The 18,886-nt window shown below is 43.1% G+C and overlaps 1 protein-coding gene across 3 annotated transcripts in view; it reads left to right on the top strand.

The window, feature by feature from the left end:
- The first annotated feature begins 1,236 nt into the window (after positions 1 to 1,236).
- Positions 1,237 to 18,886, top strand: part of UBP1 (upstream binding protein 1) — a 41,791-nt gene continuing 24,141 nt past the window's right edge. For 2 of the 3 annotated variants that reach the window (XM_074853758.1, XM_074853675.1), the window contains exons 1-3: positions 1,237 to 1,936; positions 11,591 to 11,742; positions 18,540 to 18,616. In XM_074853758.1, the coding sequence (XP_074709859.1) occupies positions 1,824 to 1,936; positions 11,591 to 11,742; positions 18,540 to 18,616 (342 nt within the window). In that variant the 5' untranslated portion in view covers positions 1,237 to 1,823. The remainder of the gene's footprint in view (positions 1,937 to 11,590; positions 11,743 to 18,539; positions 18,617 to 18,886) is intronic. The other variant, XM_074853834.1, reaches the window with a different exon arrangement.

Genomic DNA, 18,886 nt, shown 5'->3' with positions numbered 1-18,886 from the left:
CTCTATGTCCATTTACAGCAGCTTCCTTCCAGCGATTAGGTGATAAAAGGGCTCTGACCTGAGAGCACGTTCCTCTGAGCTCCTCGTTTCTGCGTTAGCCCTGCCTGCAGGTGCCATGGGAGCCTTCACGTTCAACACTTTTAAGGAGCTGGAGACTTTTGACTCCAGGATGCGGAGGGGGGTTGAGATTTCATTCTTCAAATTAAGTAGTGTATTTACAGTGTAAGTTGGGTAGTTCACGAGATATTTTTCTGCTTTGCATGCTTGCAGGTACTCCTTTTTTTTTGTCCTTCTATTTTCCCTTAGTATTGAAAAGTGTTAGTCTTTTAGATTGTGATATATTCGGATTCTTTCGGGCAGGCTCCTCTGCGGCCTTTTGAAAATGCTGTAGGTTAAGGCAAGGCCAAGTAGCCTTCCTATCACCTTTACTCCGCCACGAATATGAACTTGACTTACTGCGATGTAAAAAAATCCACCTTACGGGCTTGACAGACCGAAGGAGGGCACAGGGCTCTAAGAGAGATGGCGTCCGCCATTACCTGGGCCTCCCTAGTGCCTCAGGCGCCCCCGGGGATCGCCCCTCTGCCTTCGAGCGTCTGCCCAACCGGCGCTGACAGCGTCCGCGGCCGTTACACAGGCTCCGGCTGCCGTGACGGCTCTGGAGGAAGCGGGTCGCGCTGGGGCAAACCGTCCCCGCCCAGCAGTTACCGCCCCGGAGGCGGAGGAACAAACCGGGCTGTTCCAGGGCCCGGCCCGGGGCCGAGGAGCCGCCGCTCGGAGCGGGGGCTCAGGACGGCGGCCGCCGCTCTTCGCCCGCCCAGCCCGCGCGGCCCTGGCACCGCTTCCCGCCCACCCCGCTCTTCCGCTTCCGGGGCGGGCGCTCCCAGCATGCCGCGCGGCGGCGGGAGGGCGGAAGCGCGCCTCAGCACGGCGCGACGGGGCCCCCGGCTCTGGGGCGGGGCTCCGGGCCCCGTCACCCGGTGACGTCGCCTGGCGTGAGGAAGTGCGCGGTCATTGGCTGGGATTCGCCCTCTCCCCCTCCCCGACCTCCTCTGATTGGTCCCTTCGGCGGAGGCCAGCCAATGGGCGACCGCGGGAGCGGGAGGGCCCTGCCCCGGCAGCCGCTCGGGGGTGGAAGTCGTCGCCATGTTGGCGTGAGCGGCGGCGCTGCGCGCGAGCGGGGCTACGCCGGAGCGGTGCGCGGCTCCGGCGGCGGCAGCGGGGGGGAGGGGGGGTGGGGCGCGGCGGGGAGCCCCGCGGGGCGGCCGTTACAGCCGCGCCAGGCGGGCGGTGGCGGCTCCCCGGCGGGGCTGTTGTGGCGGCGGGTGCCCGCGCTGCTGCTGCTGCCGCCGCCGCCGCCACCTCCCCCGTGTGAATGATGCGGCGGGAGGCGCCGCTGGGCTGGGTCGGAGCTCGGGCGGTGGCAGAAGCAGCGGCGGCGGCCCTGGGCAGCGTCCGGCCGGAGGCGGCGGGGAAGAGCGCGGTGGCGGCGGAGGAGGAGGCGGCGGCCGCCCGGTCCCCAGCCCCCCGCGGCGGCCGGGCGAGCGCAGGATGCTGAGAGCGACCCCGCGCCCTGGTCGCGCCGCGGGGAAAGGGCCCCCCCGGGGCTGAACGCGGACTCCCCCTTCCTCCCGCCCTGCACGCGTTTCCCACACACCCCCCACACACACCCCCCGCCCGCCTCCCCCAGCCCCTCGCTCCCTCCCGGCGCCGCCCGCCGAGACGCCGCCTCCCGGCGGAGCAGCAGCGGCGGCGGCGGCTCCGGGGCTGAGCGGCTCCTCCCCGTCCGGCTCCTCCCGCGGGAGCGCGGCGGGCGGTGGAAGATGGCGTGGGTGCTGAAGATGGATGAAGTGATCGAGTCCGGGTTGGTGCACGACTTCGACGCCAGCCTCTCCGGCATCGGGCAGGAGCTGGGAGCCGGTGCCTACAGCATGAGGTAACGCATCGCCGGCGCTCCGGGCCGCCCTGCCCTGCCCGCGCGGGAAGGAACAGGGGCTTCCCCTCCGCTTTTTCCCTCTTTTCCTCTATTCTTTTTTTTTTTTTTTTCCCCTCCTTTCGGTTCTTGGAGCCTTTTCCCGAGAAGGGGGCACGTGGCGGAGGCCGGCCCGGTGGCTCCTGGTAGCCGCTGCCGCCGCCTCTTCCCCGGTACTGGCTGCCGTGTGCTCCGCATGGCGTGAGGGGCTGCTCCGCGGGTCCGTCCCCGTCCCCCCCCCCCCCGGGCACACGCCTTTCGCTTGGGCTGGGATGCTTTGCCCTATATTTATTATCTCTGCTGTAAAAATGGTATTTCTCTGTTCTCTGGCTGTGTAACTGCACCCCGTGTTTCTGGAGATTATCTTCTTGCACTCGCTGAATATAATTCTGCTTCATAATAAGCGGTAGCTGTTTTCTCTAACGTTTAAAAAAATGTTCTTTCTCGAGCAAGTAAACGTTGTGGTAGTTAATAGGGTAGTAATGGCTGTACTGTAATCAGTTTGTCGAGTCTTTCATGTTTCTGTGTAGTGTCTTTAGTGATGGTTTTTTTTCCTTGTCATGAAGCTCTTTCCGCTCTTAATCAACTTGGCAGTTTCTTCACCTTTTGATTGTTTTACAGTAAAAGTGTTTAAATAGCGTTTGGGTGTGCTTTTTCAGAGTTAAGATAAAACTGTACTTGTTTGAAATAAGAACGGTTTATCTCACTTAGGGGCAAAACGTGGACTTCCCGAGTGGCTTATGAGCGTGAAAAAGGGAAACTGCTTTGGAGATGCTGGGAGGAGACATTTTAGTTTAAGGCTTTCAACAGGATTAGACTGTGTTTTGAGAGTCTGGAGCAGTAAGACCACTGGCATTTGAGAGTTTTGATGGCCTAGCCTGTATGGAAGATGTGTTCTCTCTCAGTTACCTGAAACTTGGAGGCCATCACAACTTTGAGCTCTTATATGCGTGTTAAGGCAGTACTTCCCAGGTGAAGTGTAGGTACTGCAGTGTCTTTGTTCAAAGTTGTAAAGGGCTTCAGCTGAATAGAAATGAGAACCCTTTTGCTAGTACTTGGGATTGTGAGCTCAGCAGGTTTATGGTGAGATACATATTTGATGGGGTTTTTGTTTCGTGTGGGGTTTGAGGTTTTTTTTTTTAATTAAAAATAACTTTGAGAACTTGCCAGTACAGGGAACAAGGTGATTCACTTCTCTTTATGAGAATACTCCTGGTTTTGTATTCAACTCATCTGGATTTTATTCCGCTTCTGTCCCATTTCTGTCTCTGTCGAGTGAACGTTGACCCCACAAAGCGGTGTGCCAGTTTTTGTGGGCAGCTGTATGGCAGTTGCATGGATGGCTTCTCAGCATTGGGTTTCTGGTTATCTTTTCCTTGTGCTCACACCAATGGGTAATGCATGCACTCCTGTTCAAGAACCGTTTTTCCTTCTCTGTTGTGATCCAGTTCTTTCTAGGATTTCTTAGAATTAAGTCTTGAGTTTTGACTGGAATGGCTTTTTAAAAACTTCCCTTTCTCTAAAGAAAATACTTCATTTCTCCTCCCAGTAATACAGTTTAGTTTCTTGAAACTTTAAGAATTTTAATCTTTACTGTTGTTGTGTAGATTTTCTTCTGCTCTTACCATCCTTTTATGGTGGGCAGCAATCCTCAGTGGTTTTTTAGTTACATATACCTGCCTATTAGGATATTTTGAATTACCACAAAGAGTTGTAGCAGTGAAAAACAGCTCTTAAAAAGTAATTGCACAGGCGAAGCTATACATGAGTCTTAAGTTTTGTTGCACGCTTTTATGTTTGTGATGAGATGCAAGGATTTTTGGAACACACATGTTATTTGTCACTTTTATCTCTGAACACATAGTTAAAGGGATCGCCTAATTGTAATTAGTGTTTGCTGGATTCAGAGTGATTTCAGCAAGTATGTTATTTTATGTCTTGCTGAGGTTTTTACTTTAGGGAGATCACATCCTGTTAAGTCAGAGGGGAAAACTAAGAGAAGTGGCAGAGCATGAAGAGTGAAGATACTACTCTTGTCACTGTTCCGTGCAGTGCCAGTAGAAGCTAATCACCTGTCACTTCCTTACAAAAGAAAATGATAGAAGAAGAAAAGAAATATTCTCTAGAGGAGAATACTGGGAGAACTCCCCAAGCTATATGCCCCTGCATTTTGCTAGGAAGACCTGCACATAACCCTTTTACCTATTAGGGTTGTATATAATGTAGTTGATGCTTCCTCAAGTTGATGATCAGTCAGTGCCCTGAAGTAGAATATATGGCATTACTCCTGTGTTTATTCTTAAGAAAACTGATCATGTCCATTGAGCAGTAACTGTAGGGTTTTTTTAAAAGGAAGCTAATTGGACAAAGTTTCTCTGAAGATTCATACGGTTTTAAATAGTTCTCAGAATTTCCTTAAAATCTTGAAACCCAGTTTTTCTGATTCTCATGTCTTCTCATGCAATAAGAAACTGCCTATAAACACAAAATTCAGTTCAGTTGATAGTAATTGTCAAATGTGTCAAATAACTTGGAAACCTATATAAAAACGTGGTACTTCTAGTGATAGTGAGTTTTGAGTCTTTCTGTTAACTTCAGTTGGTAGTGACACTATTGTATAGATTTAAGACACTCAGAGTGGTTTCTTGCAAATCCATCATCATATCCATTGTAACACAGCAAGAATTGTGTCATTTTGGGGAGCACTGATCATGGCTGTGAACTGATAAAAAATGGAGGCTATTTCATTGAAGAGAGAAGTTTCAGGAACTGCCAGCCATTTCTCTAGCACAATTCCATTTTTCATGTAATGAATTATTTGATTAATGAATAGATTTAAGTTAAATGGGCATTAATGTAAAGACAAGTACCTTAATGGCTGATTTTTTTATGTGTAATTTGGAAGCCTAGTATATGGATTTATTCCAATGGTATTTGTAGTGCTAAAATTGAGGCCTGTCATTGGGGAACTTGATTATTTCAGAAGTAGCTATTTTGGTATATATTTCTAGATTAAAACCTGAAGTTTATTAAACTAAATTGGAAGAGATGCCTCTTAGTTCTGAAACAGTGAAGTCTATACAAAACACTGTGTGAAACTATATCCAGACAGTCCTCTGTGGAGAATCGAGTCAGTTTGACTCTGCTGCATCTCCCAAATACTTGGAGAGTCTTTGGAGCTGGCTGCTGCCTTGGTTGAAAAGAACAGAAACCTAACTGCAGTCAGTCTTGCTTCCTTACTGTGCTGTGGAGAGCCTTGGATGGATCCCAAGTGAGAGAACTTTGTGGATCAACTCTCCTCCAAGACTTAGGCTAAAGGTGGTCTGTAAGGATTTGGGGGACCATTGTCTTAGAACTTACAGCTTTGTTTTCAGGTGGAGAAGAGAGGGAGGGGTGTTGTCTTCTAACAGCTTTTGGGTCCCTGACATCCTTTTTTTGCCTTCTGATGAACAGGATTGGATCATGACAGTTACTGTCTTAATTTTATAGTCACTGTGCAAAAATTTTAAAAAAAGGAGTTATTCAGGCCCTGTTTTCCTTGTGGCTGTTGTTAATTTTTGATAGACAAAATGAGTGTTTATGCTTCCCCTAACGCCTCCCACTCTTTTGAGGCTGCTACTGGTTATGCTGGGTTTTAAGAGGAGTGCTTACTGAAGGTATCCTGAAATTTTTTTTCTTTTCTTTTTAAGATGAACACAGTATTTTCTGCAGAATACATTAAAAATCTTCTGTGCACTGGTCTGTTCTATTTTTATGTATTGCACTGTAGAAAAAATAATTTTCGCTGACATCTGGACTCTGAAATAAAATTTTATGTACTGAATAGAATTGGAGCTTGATTCTTTATGCAGGCACACAAATTATGTAAATACCTGCTAGGAAATAGACACTTGAAGAGAAGTCAAGTCCACAAACCTAAGCCTCCTCGCTTTGTTACCAAGATAAAACATGTTGAAAGATAAACCTCATGTTCTAGATCACTGACACTGGGATTGGGGTTTTTTTTTCTTCCCAGTTGAACGTGTGAATACATTTCAAAAAGTCCAGGAGACAGTTTAACTCTTCAGGAAAAGACTCTTCAGGTTGCTTTAACTACCTTCTGTGTTCCCCTGTCACCTCTCACGGTGAATGGACATGTGGGATTGAGAGCAGGGCAGCAAGTCTACCCTCAGTTATGCTTTATGTGTTACTGCTGCTGAGGAGCAAGTTGCTGCAAATTGGAGGAGCTGCTGACCCCTCCCTGTGTCGGAGGAGTGGATGGAGAGCCGGGGATTTGTAATTGTGAACAAATACTATTCTTACAGCTTTTCCTTGGTACCTTCAGGAGCTTAGGAAGACACAGGTTTTGGTGGTGGAATTTTTGTTCTTTCTTTGGTTGTTTTTTGCGTTTTATGCCAGACTCTCCAGAAGTTGAGGCCTTTAACCAGCTGAGTTTCCGTGTGATGGCTTGTAGGATTCCCTGAACAGCATTACATTTGCACCTGTTTTCTCATTCATGTTGTGCTTCTTGACAACTGCTTCGGAGAAAGTTGTTTCCCAGCAACTGCTTCCAGGGGTCTTGTCTCTCATCAAACTTGCTGTGGTGGACACAGGGAAGCCTTAGGAAGTATCAGCTCTCCCATTCCCTTACATTTTCCTGTGGCTTGTTCAGACTTCTTAACAGTGCGGAACTTGTCTTTGAGATCATAACTCTAATTCAGATCACTGCTTGAGAAACATTTTTCTCAAGGTATTTGTCCTTGTAAACCGTGCTTTAAAGTTTCAAAAGACCTGTGTGATCTTGGATGCTTTAGTACTCACGCCCAAAAGTATACAGTCCAAAAGACAGATAAGGCAGATGATTGATGGAACGTCACTTTGAATTTTGAGGACATCCTAGTTCCTGTTCTTGTAAGGACAGGAGGTTCTTCCTTTATTTTGTGACCCTATTATTATTAGGCAGGGTGGTTGGTTTTTTTAGCTTCACTTCAGAAAAAGTGTTGAAAAGAGGGTTTTAAATTTGGAAGGAAGGTGATTTTGTGGCTGACAAACACATTTCACAAGCATAGGAGGATAACTTACATTTTTCTTGGTCTTACTTTTTTCTTGGTCATGCTCACGTAGGCTACATAACGTAGGATAGCTTATCATACGTGACCCATCCCACTGGGTGCTTTGGTTCAAGTGTTAACACGCACCTTGCTTCCTCTTCTAACCCTGCCTACTTCTGTATGGTGAAGTTTCATTTATGCCCTTCTTCTGTAGCATAGCTAGATAGGGTGTTGGAGGTGTGTTTACTGCCTGCTTTTAGTGTGTAATGAAGACTGTTTCTGTTTTTCTGGGAAAATTTTCTCCTCCCTCTAGGAAGAAAGAATGCTTTCAGTTGAATGCTTTAGATAACAAATTGTGAGGGACAGAGTTAAGACTTTTCTTAACTGGAGCAAATAGTTTCAAAAATTTGGTCTCAGAGTTACTTCCATCACCAGAATAAACCTTGGTAGATCTGTTTTTTCAAATGATATCAAGAAGTCTAACAAAAGATGCTACTCCTTCAAAACATTGCTATTCGTTTATACCTCAGCTTGCTCATAGTAGGTCAATGTTCATGTAGGTGAGACAAGTGAAATAAATTAGTCTTTTACTCCCAAGATCAAAAGTCAACCAGTGGCAGAAAAAGAACAGAGTTGGTTTCTTAAAGCTCTTTTCCCCTGTAGCCTGAAGTAATTTCAACAGTAGCTATTTTGGAAAAGTTATTTTTCTTCCATGTGGGCAACTCTGCCAGTGGGTGCTTCAGTTTAGGTAAGAGGTTGTTTGCCATGTTAAATAACCTGAGCAAAGCTGGCAGTAAAAGTGCCTGTCATGAGTCTGCACTGAGCCAGCACAAATCAAGTTTCACCAGATGAGTAGGAAAATGACTGAAGAATGCTGAAGTATACGTAAACATGGAGGCTGCCAGTGATTTGCTGGGGGGCAGATAATTTGCACTGCCAGGCTGTTGGCTCTTTATAAATTCAGAAATTGTACCTGGGGTCTGAGGGGAAAAAAAGCTGGAACTGAGAGGGCTGACTTTTTTTTTTGTTGTTGTTGGGTCTTATAATAGAATCAGTATAAAATTAGAGGTGGTAAAAAGACTGTCATTTAGGATCTCTGTAGTTTTTAGGAATGCAATCTACATAATAGAATATATGATACACAGTTTATCATATCACAAGGTATTCTTCAGTCTAAATGAAGAGGACTGTTAAAAATACTAAATTTCGGTTTCCCTTTGGTTTCCTTCTCTGAATTGTGAGTACCCCTTGCATCTTTTCAGCTGTGCTATGTGAGCAGTGAATTTTATTTTGTAGTAAAAGCTTGTCACTGTGAAATTTAGATGGTCCCTATTTGAACTAATGTAAGGATAAACAACAGGGGATTTTGGCCTCAGAGAACTGGGAGGAATGCTCTTTGTATGCATGTTCCTATATGATTTCCCAGGTAAATATAGATATTAGCAATTTCTTCCCCGATTCCAGTATCTTTGTAACTGCCAGTCATGAGCAGGGAAATGGGCTTAACTCATTCTGCCTCGATATCTCAAGTTATGTTTGGTAGGATGGGGGTTTCTCTACACTTAAGATTTTTATCCCCTGCATTTACCACCCTCCGTTGTGTAGTGTGTGTTGGGCTGTGCTATGAGCTGATGGAGATCCCAGCCTAGCCCAGAAAAATAGTGTGTAGAGGGGAAGGGTAGGGATGGAGCAGCTCTTGTGGCAGATGCCACTGCTGCCCAGAAGAGCTTTTGCGTTGCTGAGCCATAGGCTCACAGGTATCGAATAAAACGGGTCATCCTCTGTGGCTGTACAGCAGTGACTGACAGATAGACCAGTCGCTTCATAGCAGCTTCCTTGTTGGAAGTCAGAAAAGATACATCACTTTTTTTAAGAGGAATTAATAGTTGGTTCTAAATCAGTTACAGATTCTTTACCACTGACGCTTTAAAATCTTAATTTGAAATGCTTTATTCATACCTTCTTGACTCTTTAATTGCCCGCAGCTTTTATCTGTTTTTAGATGGGAACAAGCGTATGTTTAGATGTGAAAACACTGATATTTCATTCTTTGAGTGAACAACTAAAAATATTATTTAAATGCTATTTATTTAAAGATGGTCTAGGAAGCAGTTTTAAATTGTATTGGCTTTTCTTTTCCTTTGGAACGTGCTAGTACTCAGAAGACTCTTTTATAAGAAAAATACATGTTTTTATCTGGGAAAAGAAATGAAGATTCTTACACTTGCCTCGTGCCGTTTGCTGGAGTGCTTTTTTGGAATGGTGGCATTTAAGAATGCGCGTTATGCTCTTTACAACTAAATTAATTGTAGGGTTGAGGAGTTGGTTGTCTTTTTTGTTTTCTTCAGCAGTGGCAGGTAGTCATTACCACTTTGTAAGTGTTAGCAAAAGCAGGTTTAAAGCTGGCTAAATTTGTATTTCATTTGTATTTGTTGGCTTCCAATGCTTTGTCTGTTAATTTATCTAGTTCGTTAACCATAGTACACGTTCTTAAGCCCAACCAGATGCATTTTTATCTTTAAATTTGGGTGGAAAATGAAGGTTTGAAAGATATTTTTCATAAATACACATAAGACTTGTCTTTTAATCTTGCATGTTAGGTGAATGCAAGTGCTGCAGAACATAGTTGAGGATTACAGGTTATTTATTCGATGTGATACTTTGCGTGCCTTCTTTCTTGCACTTGGGCTCTTACGTGTGTATTTTAAACATTGTAATTGTTTCCGTGTTCTTTCAGTTTTAAAGTTCCTCTTTATAATAAAAACACTTAACTAGTGTTTTGTGTGTCAAAGCGCATGACAAGCGTGGGTTGATGGTGTAGAAATCCTGTCTTGGGACGATGCTTCTCTCTGTCGCAGTGCTCCCTCTTGCGTCGGGCTGCCCTCTGCTCGTGCTGTCCCTTTGTCTGACATCAAGGCATGAAGCATCTAGTTGTTCCTTCTGAGTCGTCCTCAAGTAGCAGTCCACCGATCTATGAAATCTTCTGGCTTACCTCTGGATGTGATGCTACTTTTGTCTATATTAAGTAAAGTGCTTTCATGCCTGTTTGTAGCATCTCCTGTGGTTTCTTCCTTGTGGAAAGGAACCTGCATGTGGGTGTCTTTTTGGTCCTTTTTTTTAATTCCAGTTGTTAGTTTGGGGACAAACTGTACAGTCTCTGCTGTATAGACAAACTTCTTAGACTTTTTCACTGTTGGTATTTCCTCTTTCAGGTCAATATAGCTTCTTCCAGGTAGCCAGGGGAGTGGAATGTGACGTGGCTGGCCTTACATCACTGTGTGCGGCACATGCTTTGAAAGAAAAGTTGGGGTGCCCCAGCTGCACTCCTCAAAACTAATACTTATGTAGACCAAGTCTATACTATAACCTTCTGTGACACAAAAGTATTGGCTGTAATTTGACTTTTAAAATTTATTATGATACTGATACTTTTTGATTCTGCAGATACGAGCTGGAATTCAAGAGGAATTATACATTTCTCTTTAAATAAAGCAGGCTCTCACAGAAATGAAGAACAACAAAAAATAATGTTACTTCAAAAATTTTAGGGTACAAAGTGTAAATATTAGTGGAATACAGATAAGTCATTCTTTTACAAAGTGTATTAAATCTGTGATTGTGATCAGTGCAAGAGAAATAAAAGATACACATAGATTAAAAACTGAATCAACAGATGAGGTGGTGTGAGAAATCTTATTTCAGTGTAGAAACTAATTTTCAAAGAAAGTTTAATGGATCTGTAGATAAATTAATCATGAACAAAAATTCAGTGCAGAAAACCACTATCTGAACAGAATTTACTAATGTCTTTGAAGTTTTATTTATGAAGTATTACTGTATACAAGGAAAACAAATTGCTAATACAGAATATTTAATTCTGTAGAAAGCAGAAGGTGTGTTTGCTGGTTGTGGTGAAGCTGTCTTTTTTACGGCTACCCACGGACAGCATGGATTGCTCTTTACTCTTCAGAAACATTGTAGTTCCAAAATTTTTCTGGTGGTCTTATGTCTATAAGTGAAGTGAATCTTGGCATATACTTTCTGTAACTTAATGTTTTGTGAATCTGCTGCTTAATCCTTTTTGTGCTGTGCAGTGTGCTAAAGCCTAATAAAAGTTAATATTGAAAAATTGTCAATGTCAACAGAATTAATAGGTTAGATGTGATACTAAATGAGGAGAAAGTTTTCACTGTGTAAGTAACTTTGGGGAGTGTATTATTTCAAATAAGAAAGTAAAGGCATTGCTCTTAGCTGCATGTATATTAGTCAAGCTTGCCTATGTGGACAGGTGAAAAGAGTAAACTGGATTTTTTCAGTGGAGACAAGAAATGAAGATTAAATTTCCAGAGGATCAGCCCAACTTTATTGTCTGCTTAGGTACTAGAGCATTGCTTATGTATCCTAGCCTAAGATTTTGGTGGAAAATGTTTTCGATACTGCTTGCATTGGTTTCACTAATAAACTGAGTGACACAATTCTGTATGTATTCCACTCTTTTTTTAAGTCACAAATAACTTTTTTTTTTTTCTTTAACTTCAGGCAAAACAGGGCCAACAGTCTCACAAAGTTATTTGTTTGTTCTTTTCAGTGATGTTTTGGCACTGCCTATTTTCAAACAGGAAGATTCCAGCCTTCCCCAAGAAAATGAGACCAAACATCCACCCTTCCAGTATGTTATGTGTGCTGCAACATCTCCAGCAGTAAAATTATATGATGAAACTCTTACATACTTGAATCAAGGTTGGTATATGTATGTTGCAGGCATAACTATAGTGAATGCAGCTTGTGGTGCAACTTTAAAACTGGAATTGTATTTTGTGTTTTGATACATGTGGGTACATCCAGAGTAAATGCATGTTGAAAATGAGGTTGGATACCTTACTACTAGTCTTGTTTTGTCCAACTTGCAGACTCATAGCTATAGTCTATCATTACTTCCCCTTTAGAGTCAGGGGGTTTTTGTTTTTCTGCTCTGTGTGTTACCCCTCTCCATCCCCCCACCTCCCCCAATAAAAATCAAGCCAACAGAGCTTTTAGGAGACAAACTTCAGGTAGTAATACCTTAAAATACAAGACTAGTTTTGCATTCCTGTTTAGACTTGATTCATAATAGCAAGTTAATTGGATGATATTTGCATAAGGTACACACAAATACCTCCCAAAAGTCATAATAAATGTTAAAATGTCAATCCCTAAGCAAAAAGTGTTGCCCAACAGAGGCCACTGTAATTGTGCTCAAATTAGCTATACATACCTGCCCAGAACAGTATTATGTTTGAAACATAAACACACGTGCAGCTACCTTTGTAGTTACCTTTGTAGTTAGTGTGTATTTCACTATTGGCTGTCTACATTTATCAGAAGTTAACTCGATAAATACTTCATATGAATCTTGCAGTTTTTTCCTCATAGCCTGTGGTTGGTTTGCATGAAAATTGGGTTTTCCTTCTACAGAGGGCACTGACTACTGGCTAAAATGATCTGAATGTAGTCATTGCCATGTGAAAAAACCTCCCTCACCTCTGGAAATGACATTGGTGTCCTAAGTTTATTCAGCTACTATTCTGAACTCAAATAAAACCATTTATCATTTGTTTTGGACCATATCAGTGTCTTTGTACTCTCCCACCCCTCCCTGCCCTGGCTCTAACGGTCTAGGATAACCGTTCATAGACTCAGTTCTGCTTTTTCTTTGTGGACTTCGACTCAAAATCTTTCAATAGACAGAACCGCAATTAGAAGACACAGTCCCACAGGATGATTTGAAAAATAAAAACAATTTAAAAAAAAATTATGTTCACCATTTCTTTTCTGTATCCTACCATGTTTTGGTACAATTAATCTTTTTAGCTTATGTGCTTCTCTGAGTAGTGTATTTCTTTACTGTGCAGTTAAGAGGACACAGGTTAAAATAGGTATCGGTGAATTTTCCTAAGTCTTTGGGAGCTATGTTACTTAGTAATTGCTTTACTAGGTTATAGAATTTGTATATTTTACATGTATGTTTTCTTGATAGGATATCCTTTATGCTCAAGTTGAAATGCTTCTAGTAGTGTGAACTTCGGTGATGCATTTCATACCTGGAAGTGTTCCACTGTGTACTGGGGCCCTAAAGTCCATGAGAGCAGATTGTATCTAATTTGATACTGACGTGGTCCCAAAGCATCATTTTCAGCTTTCCATGTGAATAAAGTTGCTACGTGCTTTACCTTGCAGTATCCAGGCTGTCTAAATATGCTTTAAATGTTGTTTGACTCCCCTACTAATGAGAATAATGGAAGTTCTTTAGGTGATTTCTGGTGTCTTACAAACATGTGGTTGCATAGTTCAGCCATTTTTTTAGTCAGGTTTACTTTAATTTTTACCACTTTTGTACCCCAAGTGCTCGCTTCAGGAGAAAACGGTATAATTGCAGCAATATACTGGACCAGCAAGATGCTTTGCACTGTGAAGTTTTATAAACTTTGAACTCAGGAGAAATATACTTTTTCTTCAGTGCCATGATCCAGCCTTCCTGACGAAACACAAAGCTTGAAGGTTAGCTATGTGTGCTGGGGAACCAGCACGAGGTGGCAAGCTGAAGGAAGAAAGTGCTTGCTATCCTGCCTCTGAGAAGAGCTTGCCATTTAAGTGACAGCATCTGAAATGACTGTAAATGTTTCATCTGCCTTTGAAGATCTCTTTTAATATAAAGATTTCTTTTGCAAAGAACTTTTGCTGTTTTCCAGTGTCCTAGGTAACTTCCTGATGTTGAAAAATGAAGGCATTGGTATACCCTTTTTCTAAATAAATATGGGAAAAAACCCCAGTTGGCCAACTTCCCTTCTGTGCTAATACTTCAGACAGTGTATTTGCTGCCTAGGTTAAGACTTTTTCCTAAAAATTTCTCAATTAACTGTTAGTATATATATTTGTACATATGTAAAAATAAAATCTTGGGATAGTTTTGAAAGATGATATCTTTCATACTGAAGCCAGTTTAAAATAAGGATCAGTTTGCAACACTGAGTTGTACCAATACATATATCTGTGTAACGGGTTGGATTGAGTCCTCTAGAAAAAGAGTCATTTTAATCCTGGTCACTTAAGTTATCTGGTTTCTAGTTTGGCCCTGTTATCAGGCAGAGTCTTTCCTTAAGTCATTTTCAAGAAGGCTGTGACTAGGGCATGCCATAGAGAACAAATACCCTCTTTAATTTCATCAGCAGTTGTCGTGGTTTACTGGATTGGGAATACCAGAAGCAACGAGAAGATTTGCCCTGTGTGTTAAGCTATGGTGACATTTCCTAAGGCAATAGGAAGCAAGCCCTGACTTCACCCTCTGTCACTATTTTAATTGGAATAGTTAAGAGTGTCGTTCAGAGTTCGGGGAGCATCTGGATGATGCTTTTTGTACTATGGTTAATTTTAAGTAGTCCTGTGAGGAGCAGGGAGTTGGACTTGATCCTTATGGATCCCTTCCAGCTTGAGATATTCTGTGATTCTCTGAGCTAATGGAATATTTGAAGTGATGAGTTTTCAGCTGAAGCTGATTCTTGAAGTTCAGATCTTGGAGTGATGATGGTTGGTTGTTCAGGGATTTGCAGGGTTCTTACTAACCATAAAATCTGTGAAATGAGTCCATTGAGACTGCTTATCAGAGCTGTAGGACAGTGTTTTGAGTTGGCTGCTGTTCAGCTAGATGTATGTTGAATAGCAGAAGTGGTATGGAAGATAACTGCTTTTAAAGGGGAAGCGTTAGGTTGGTTTATACAGTGCAGCTAGACTTGTAGTTCTGTGAATGCAGAGAACTGCTTGGGAGAGATGGGATCCACCTCAGTAAGTGGGGCAAAGGTACCTTTGCCAGCAGGGTGGCTGACCTGGTGAGGAGGGCTTTGAAGTAGGGTATGACAGGGGCAGGACAGAGTTACCGGCAGCGGTGTGAGGGAGTGATGAACGTGGTTGACGAGCAAAGGGTCTGGAGTGATGTGCGTGAAAGGGAACACAGAATCAACAAAAGGAGGCTCAAGCAGGGCCACCTCCAGCATTTGGATGTGAGCAAGTGCATGCCTATAAAGCACCATTATGAGGAAACGCCAAAACTTTTCTGGGAAATGAGCATAGTGGGGTGCCTCTCTGAAGTGCGTGTACATTAATGCAAGCAGCATGGGAAGTAACCACGAGGAATTGACATCTGTATGCAGTGGTAGGGCTGTGATCTTGTTGGGATCATGGAGACGTGATGGGATGACTTGTGTAAGTGGAACGTTGCAGTGGAGGAATACTGGCCTTTTAGGAAAGGCAGGGCAAGAAGATGAGGAAGGGGAGTTGCCCTTTATGTGGGAGAACAGCTGGAGTGCCTGGAGCTCTGCCTAGGGATGGGTGATGAGCCAGCTGAGAGCTTATGGGTAAGGGTTAAAGAGCTGAACAATGTGGATGTCAGCTATAGGCTACCTGACCAGAACAAGTGGATGAGGCCTTCTGCGAAAAGCTAGAAGTAGCCTCACGTTCACAGGCCATGGTCCTCCCAGGAGGACTTCAAGCACCCTGATGTCTGCTGGAGGGACAACACAGCAGAGCGTGAGCAATCCAGGAGGTTCCTGGAGAGCATCGTCTGACAGCTTCCTGACCCAAGTGATAGAGGAGCCAGTGAGGAGAGGTGCTCTGCTGTACCTCATACAACAAGGAAGGGCTCACTGGGGATGTGAATGTTCAGGATCCTGAGAGGAGGAAGAAGCAGGGCAGAAAGCAAGATCATATTACTGAACTTTAGGAGAGCAGGCTCTGGCCCCCTCAGTGATCTTGGTTAAGTCCCATGGGATGAGGCCCTAGAGGGAAGAGGGGCCCAAGAAATCTGGATAATATTCAAGGATCACTTCCTCCAACCTCAAGAGCAGTGGATCCCAGTAAGCAGGGATTTGGGCCAAAATGGCAAGACGCCTGCATGGATGGGCAAGGAGCTCCTGGCAAAAAGAAAGTAGGCATGCAGAAGGTGGAAGCCAGGACAGGTACCCTGGGAGGAATACAGAGACACCATCTGAGCACGCAGAGATGCAGTCAGGAAAGCTAAAGCCTTCCTGGAACTGAATCTGGTGAGGAATGGAGGAATGTCAAAGACAACAAGATGGTTTTCTCTAAGTACATAAGTGGCAAAAGGAAGACTGGAAAATATGGCCCCCCTGCTGAACAGGACAGGGCCTTGGTGACACAGGACATGGAAAAGGCTGAGGTGCTGAATGCCTTCTTCACCTTGATCTTTTGTAATATCACTGGTCTCCAGGAATGCCAGGCCCTAGAGATCAGGGGGCAGGTCTGGAGCAAGGAATAGGTACACTTGGTAGAAGAGGAACAGGTCAGGGAATACTTAAGCAGATTGGACATACATAAATCAATGGGTCCGTGGGATGCACCCACGAGTATTGAGGGGACTGGCAGGTGTCATTGTGAGGCCACTCTATTCAATAGTCTTTGAATGATCATGGTGACTAGGAGAGGTGCCTGAGGACTGTAGGAAAGCAAATGTTGCTCTGATCTTTAAAAAGATCCAGGGAATTACAGGCTCCTAGGGAAGGTGATGGAGCAACTAGTCCTGGGAACTGTTTCCAGGCACGTGAAGGACAAGAAGGTCATCAGGAGTAGTCAGCACAGATTCACCAAGGGGAAGTCATGCTTGACTGACTTGATAAGCTTCTATAATGAAATGGCTAGCTTGGTAGATAAGGGGAGGGCAGTGGATATTATTTACAAGTCATTGTCTTCAGTTAGGCTTTTGCTATTTTATTTCATAAGATCCTTACAGAGAAGCTAATGAAATAGGGGCTGGATGAGCATCCTTGGAGATGCTCAGAAGCAGCCAGGCTTGGTCCTGAGCAACTGGCTCTAGGTGGCCCCACATGAGAAGGGGACTGGACAAGAGGACCTCCAGAAGTCCCTTCCAAAATTGACCATTCTGAGGTTTTTGTGAAAGGCAGTGCTACAGTTTGTGTTAAGCAGTGGGCAGTTAAAGTTCCAAGCACCCTATGTCACCTTGCTTATGTGGCTACTCGCCAGCAAAGGGCAGAAAAAGTAGCATCTATAGCTCTCGTACAGAGATGGCTGAGTGCTGTGGTGCTTTTCACACTTTCAGAGCAGCTACACGTCCAAAACTCCAGAATGGAATGTATCTGTCCCTTTGCCTTGAAAACTTCCCATGCTATTTTTGCATTTTTGAGTCAGGTATTCCTTGAATTTTACCTTCATCAAATCTTCAGTCATATTATTTTGTACCTACAAAAGGTTAGCAACACTTCTTGAGCAAGCAATCAGAATTTTTTTTTCTTCCCACCCGCAGTGATGAGAGCAGACAGAGAAATACTGGCAAAAGTTTTATTAATTGTGCTAGAAAAAGTCTGTCTATAAATGCAGATAGACTTACATAAGTTAAATCGGTGAGTAAAATAACACAGGTAATTGAACAAATTTCACTAACAGGAAAAAAGTTCCCTCCTGTTAAATATAGGAGGAGAAAAGATCTGTTGCTTTACTCCAGCTACACTAGGTTAATGTAATTTTTATATGGATCAGTCATCAATTGTATCAATGATCAAATGCTTTTGAGGTAAAGAAAGCCTGTATATGTGTAGAGTGTATATATATAAATATGCTAATTGCATTACAGCAAAAAAAACCCCAAACAGTCCTTAGTTGGAGGTGACATCAGTTTATTAAGCCGTGAAAAGAGTTGAAGAAATTGTTTGCTTATTCACAGGGGTATGACAGCTGAAGTTTTACCTTGTAGGGCAAGTCAATATGCCTTGTAAGTCTAGTATACACTAGAGTGTAAAGGTTGTTTGGAGGGCAATGTAGAAGGTAATGAATTTACTGCACTTGATCTTAGTGAACCTCTTGAAACCCATTTTGTCCTATATTTCAATTAGGGAAATGTGATTTTGCAGATGAATACGTGTTGCTCACCTTGGAAGAAAAATACCCCTGTAGCTCAAAATTACTTCGAGCTTTGTTTCTTTTGAAGCACAACAGTTCATCAGATTCACTGGAAGGATAGGTGTGCTTGTACCTGTTAGGAAAAACCAGTAACTGTCTCTTTTAAAGGCTTATTTCTGAAATCATACAAAGCCTAAAAATCATACAAAGGCAACAGGTATGTGGGCAAAATTAAACATGGGAGAGTAGTATGTATGTTGTATGAAGAGTATAAAAACTCTGTAGTTGGAAGACCAGTCTGTGGTTCTCCATGTGTTGCCTTTCATCAGTTTCAAAAATAAAGGAATTCAGCTTTGAAAAGTTTTTCTTCAAAAAAAAAAATAAACAAGCACTATACTTCATGTAAAGTGAAATACTTAACTTTGAAAGTATATATAGTTTTAAAGGGACCAAAAAGTTTCATTTTGTTGCATTAATTCCCATGTTGTGAAGTGAACCTTGTTATAAAAACCCCTTAAACAGAAGCTTCGGTGTTCTTGTGTACTGTGAACCAAAAGCTAATTCAGGTGCACTAAACACAAAATAACTTTGTGCTCTGGCTCTTCTACTGACACAGATTTTTCTTCTCTTTAAAGGTCAGTCCTATGAGATACGGATGCTAGATAATCGGAAAGCTGGAGACATACCAGAGATCAATGGAAAACTGGTGAAGGTGAGTTGAAGTTCTCTACATAGTGTTACTAACAAACCTCTGCTGCTTGCATGTGAAAAGAGTAGTTCTTAACCTTTTATTGTACTCTGATTCATGGAGGGAGGTTGACCAGCTGATCTGACCAATAAAGAAAATAGGCACAGTGGAACATAATGCGTAGGTTTGTTATTTCAGGTTTACTACAAATTAAAAGAATATACATGTATGCCTTTCCCCATTTATGAACGGGTTCGTTTCCTGTAGCTGTAGATAACTAAAGGTGAGCTAATC

Source organism: Strix uralensis, chromosome 1 (genome assembly GCF_047716275.1).
Source record: "Strix uralensis isolate ZFMK-TIS-50842 chromosome 1, bStrUra1, whole genome shotgun sequence".
Lineage (NCBI taxonomy): Eukaryota > Metazoa > Chordata > Aves > Strigiformes > Strigidae > Strix > Strix uralensis.
This window is presented reverse-complemented; position numbering and strand designations above follow the sequence as displayed.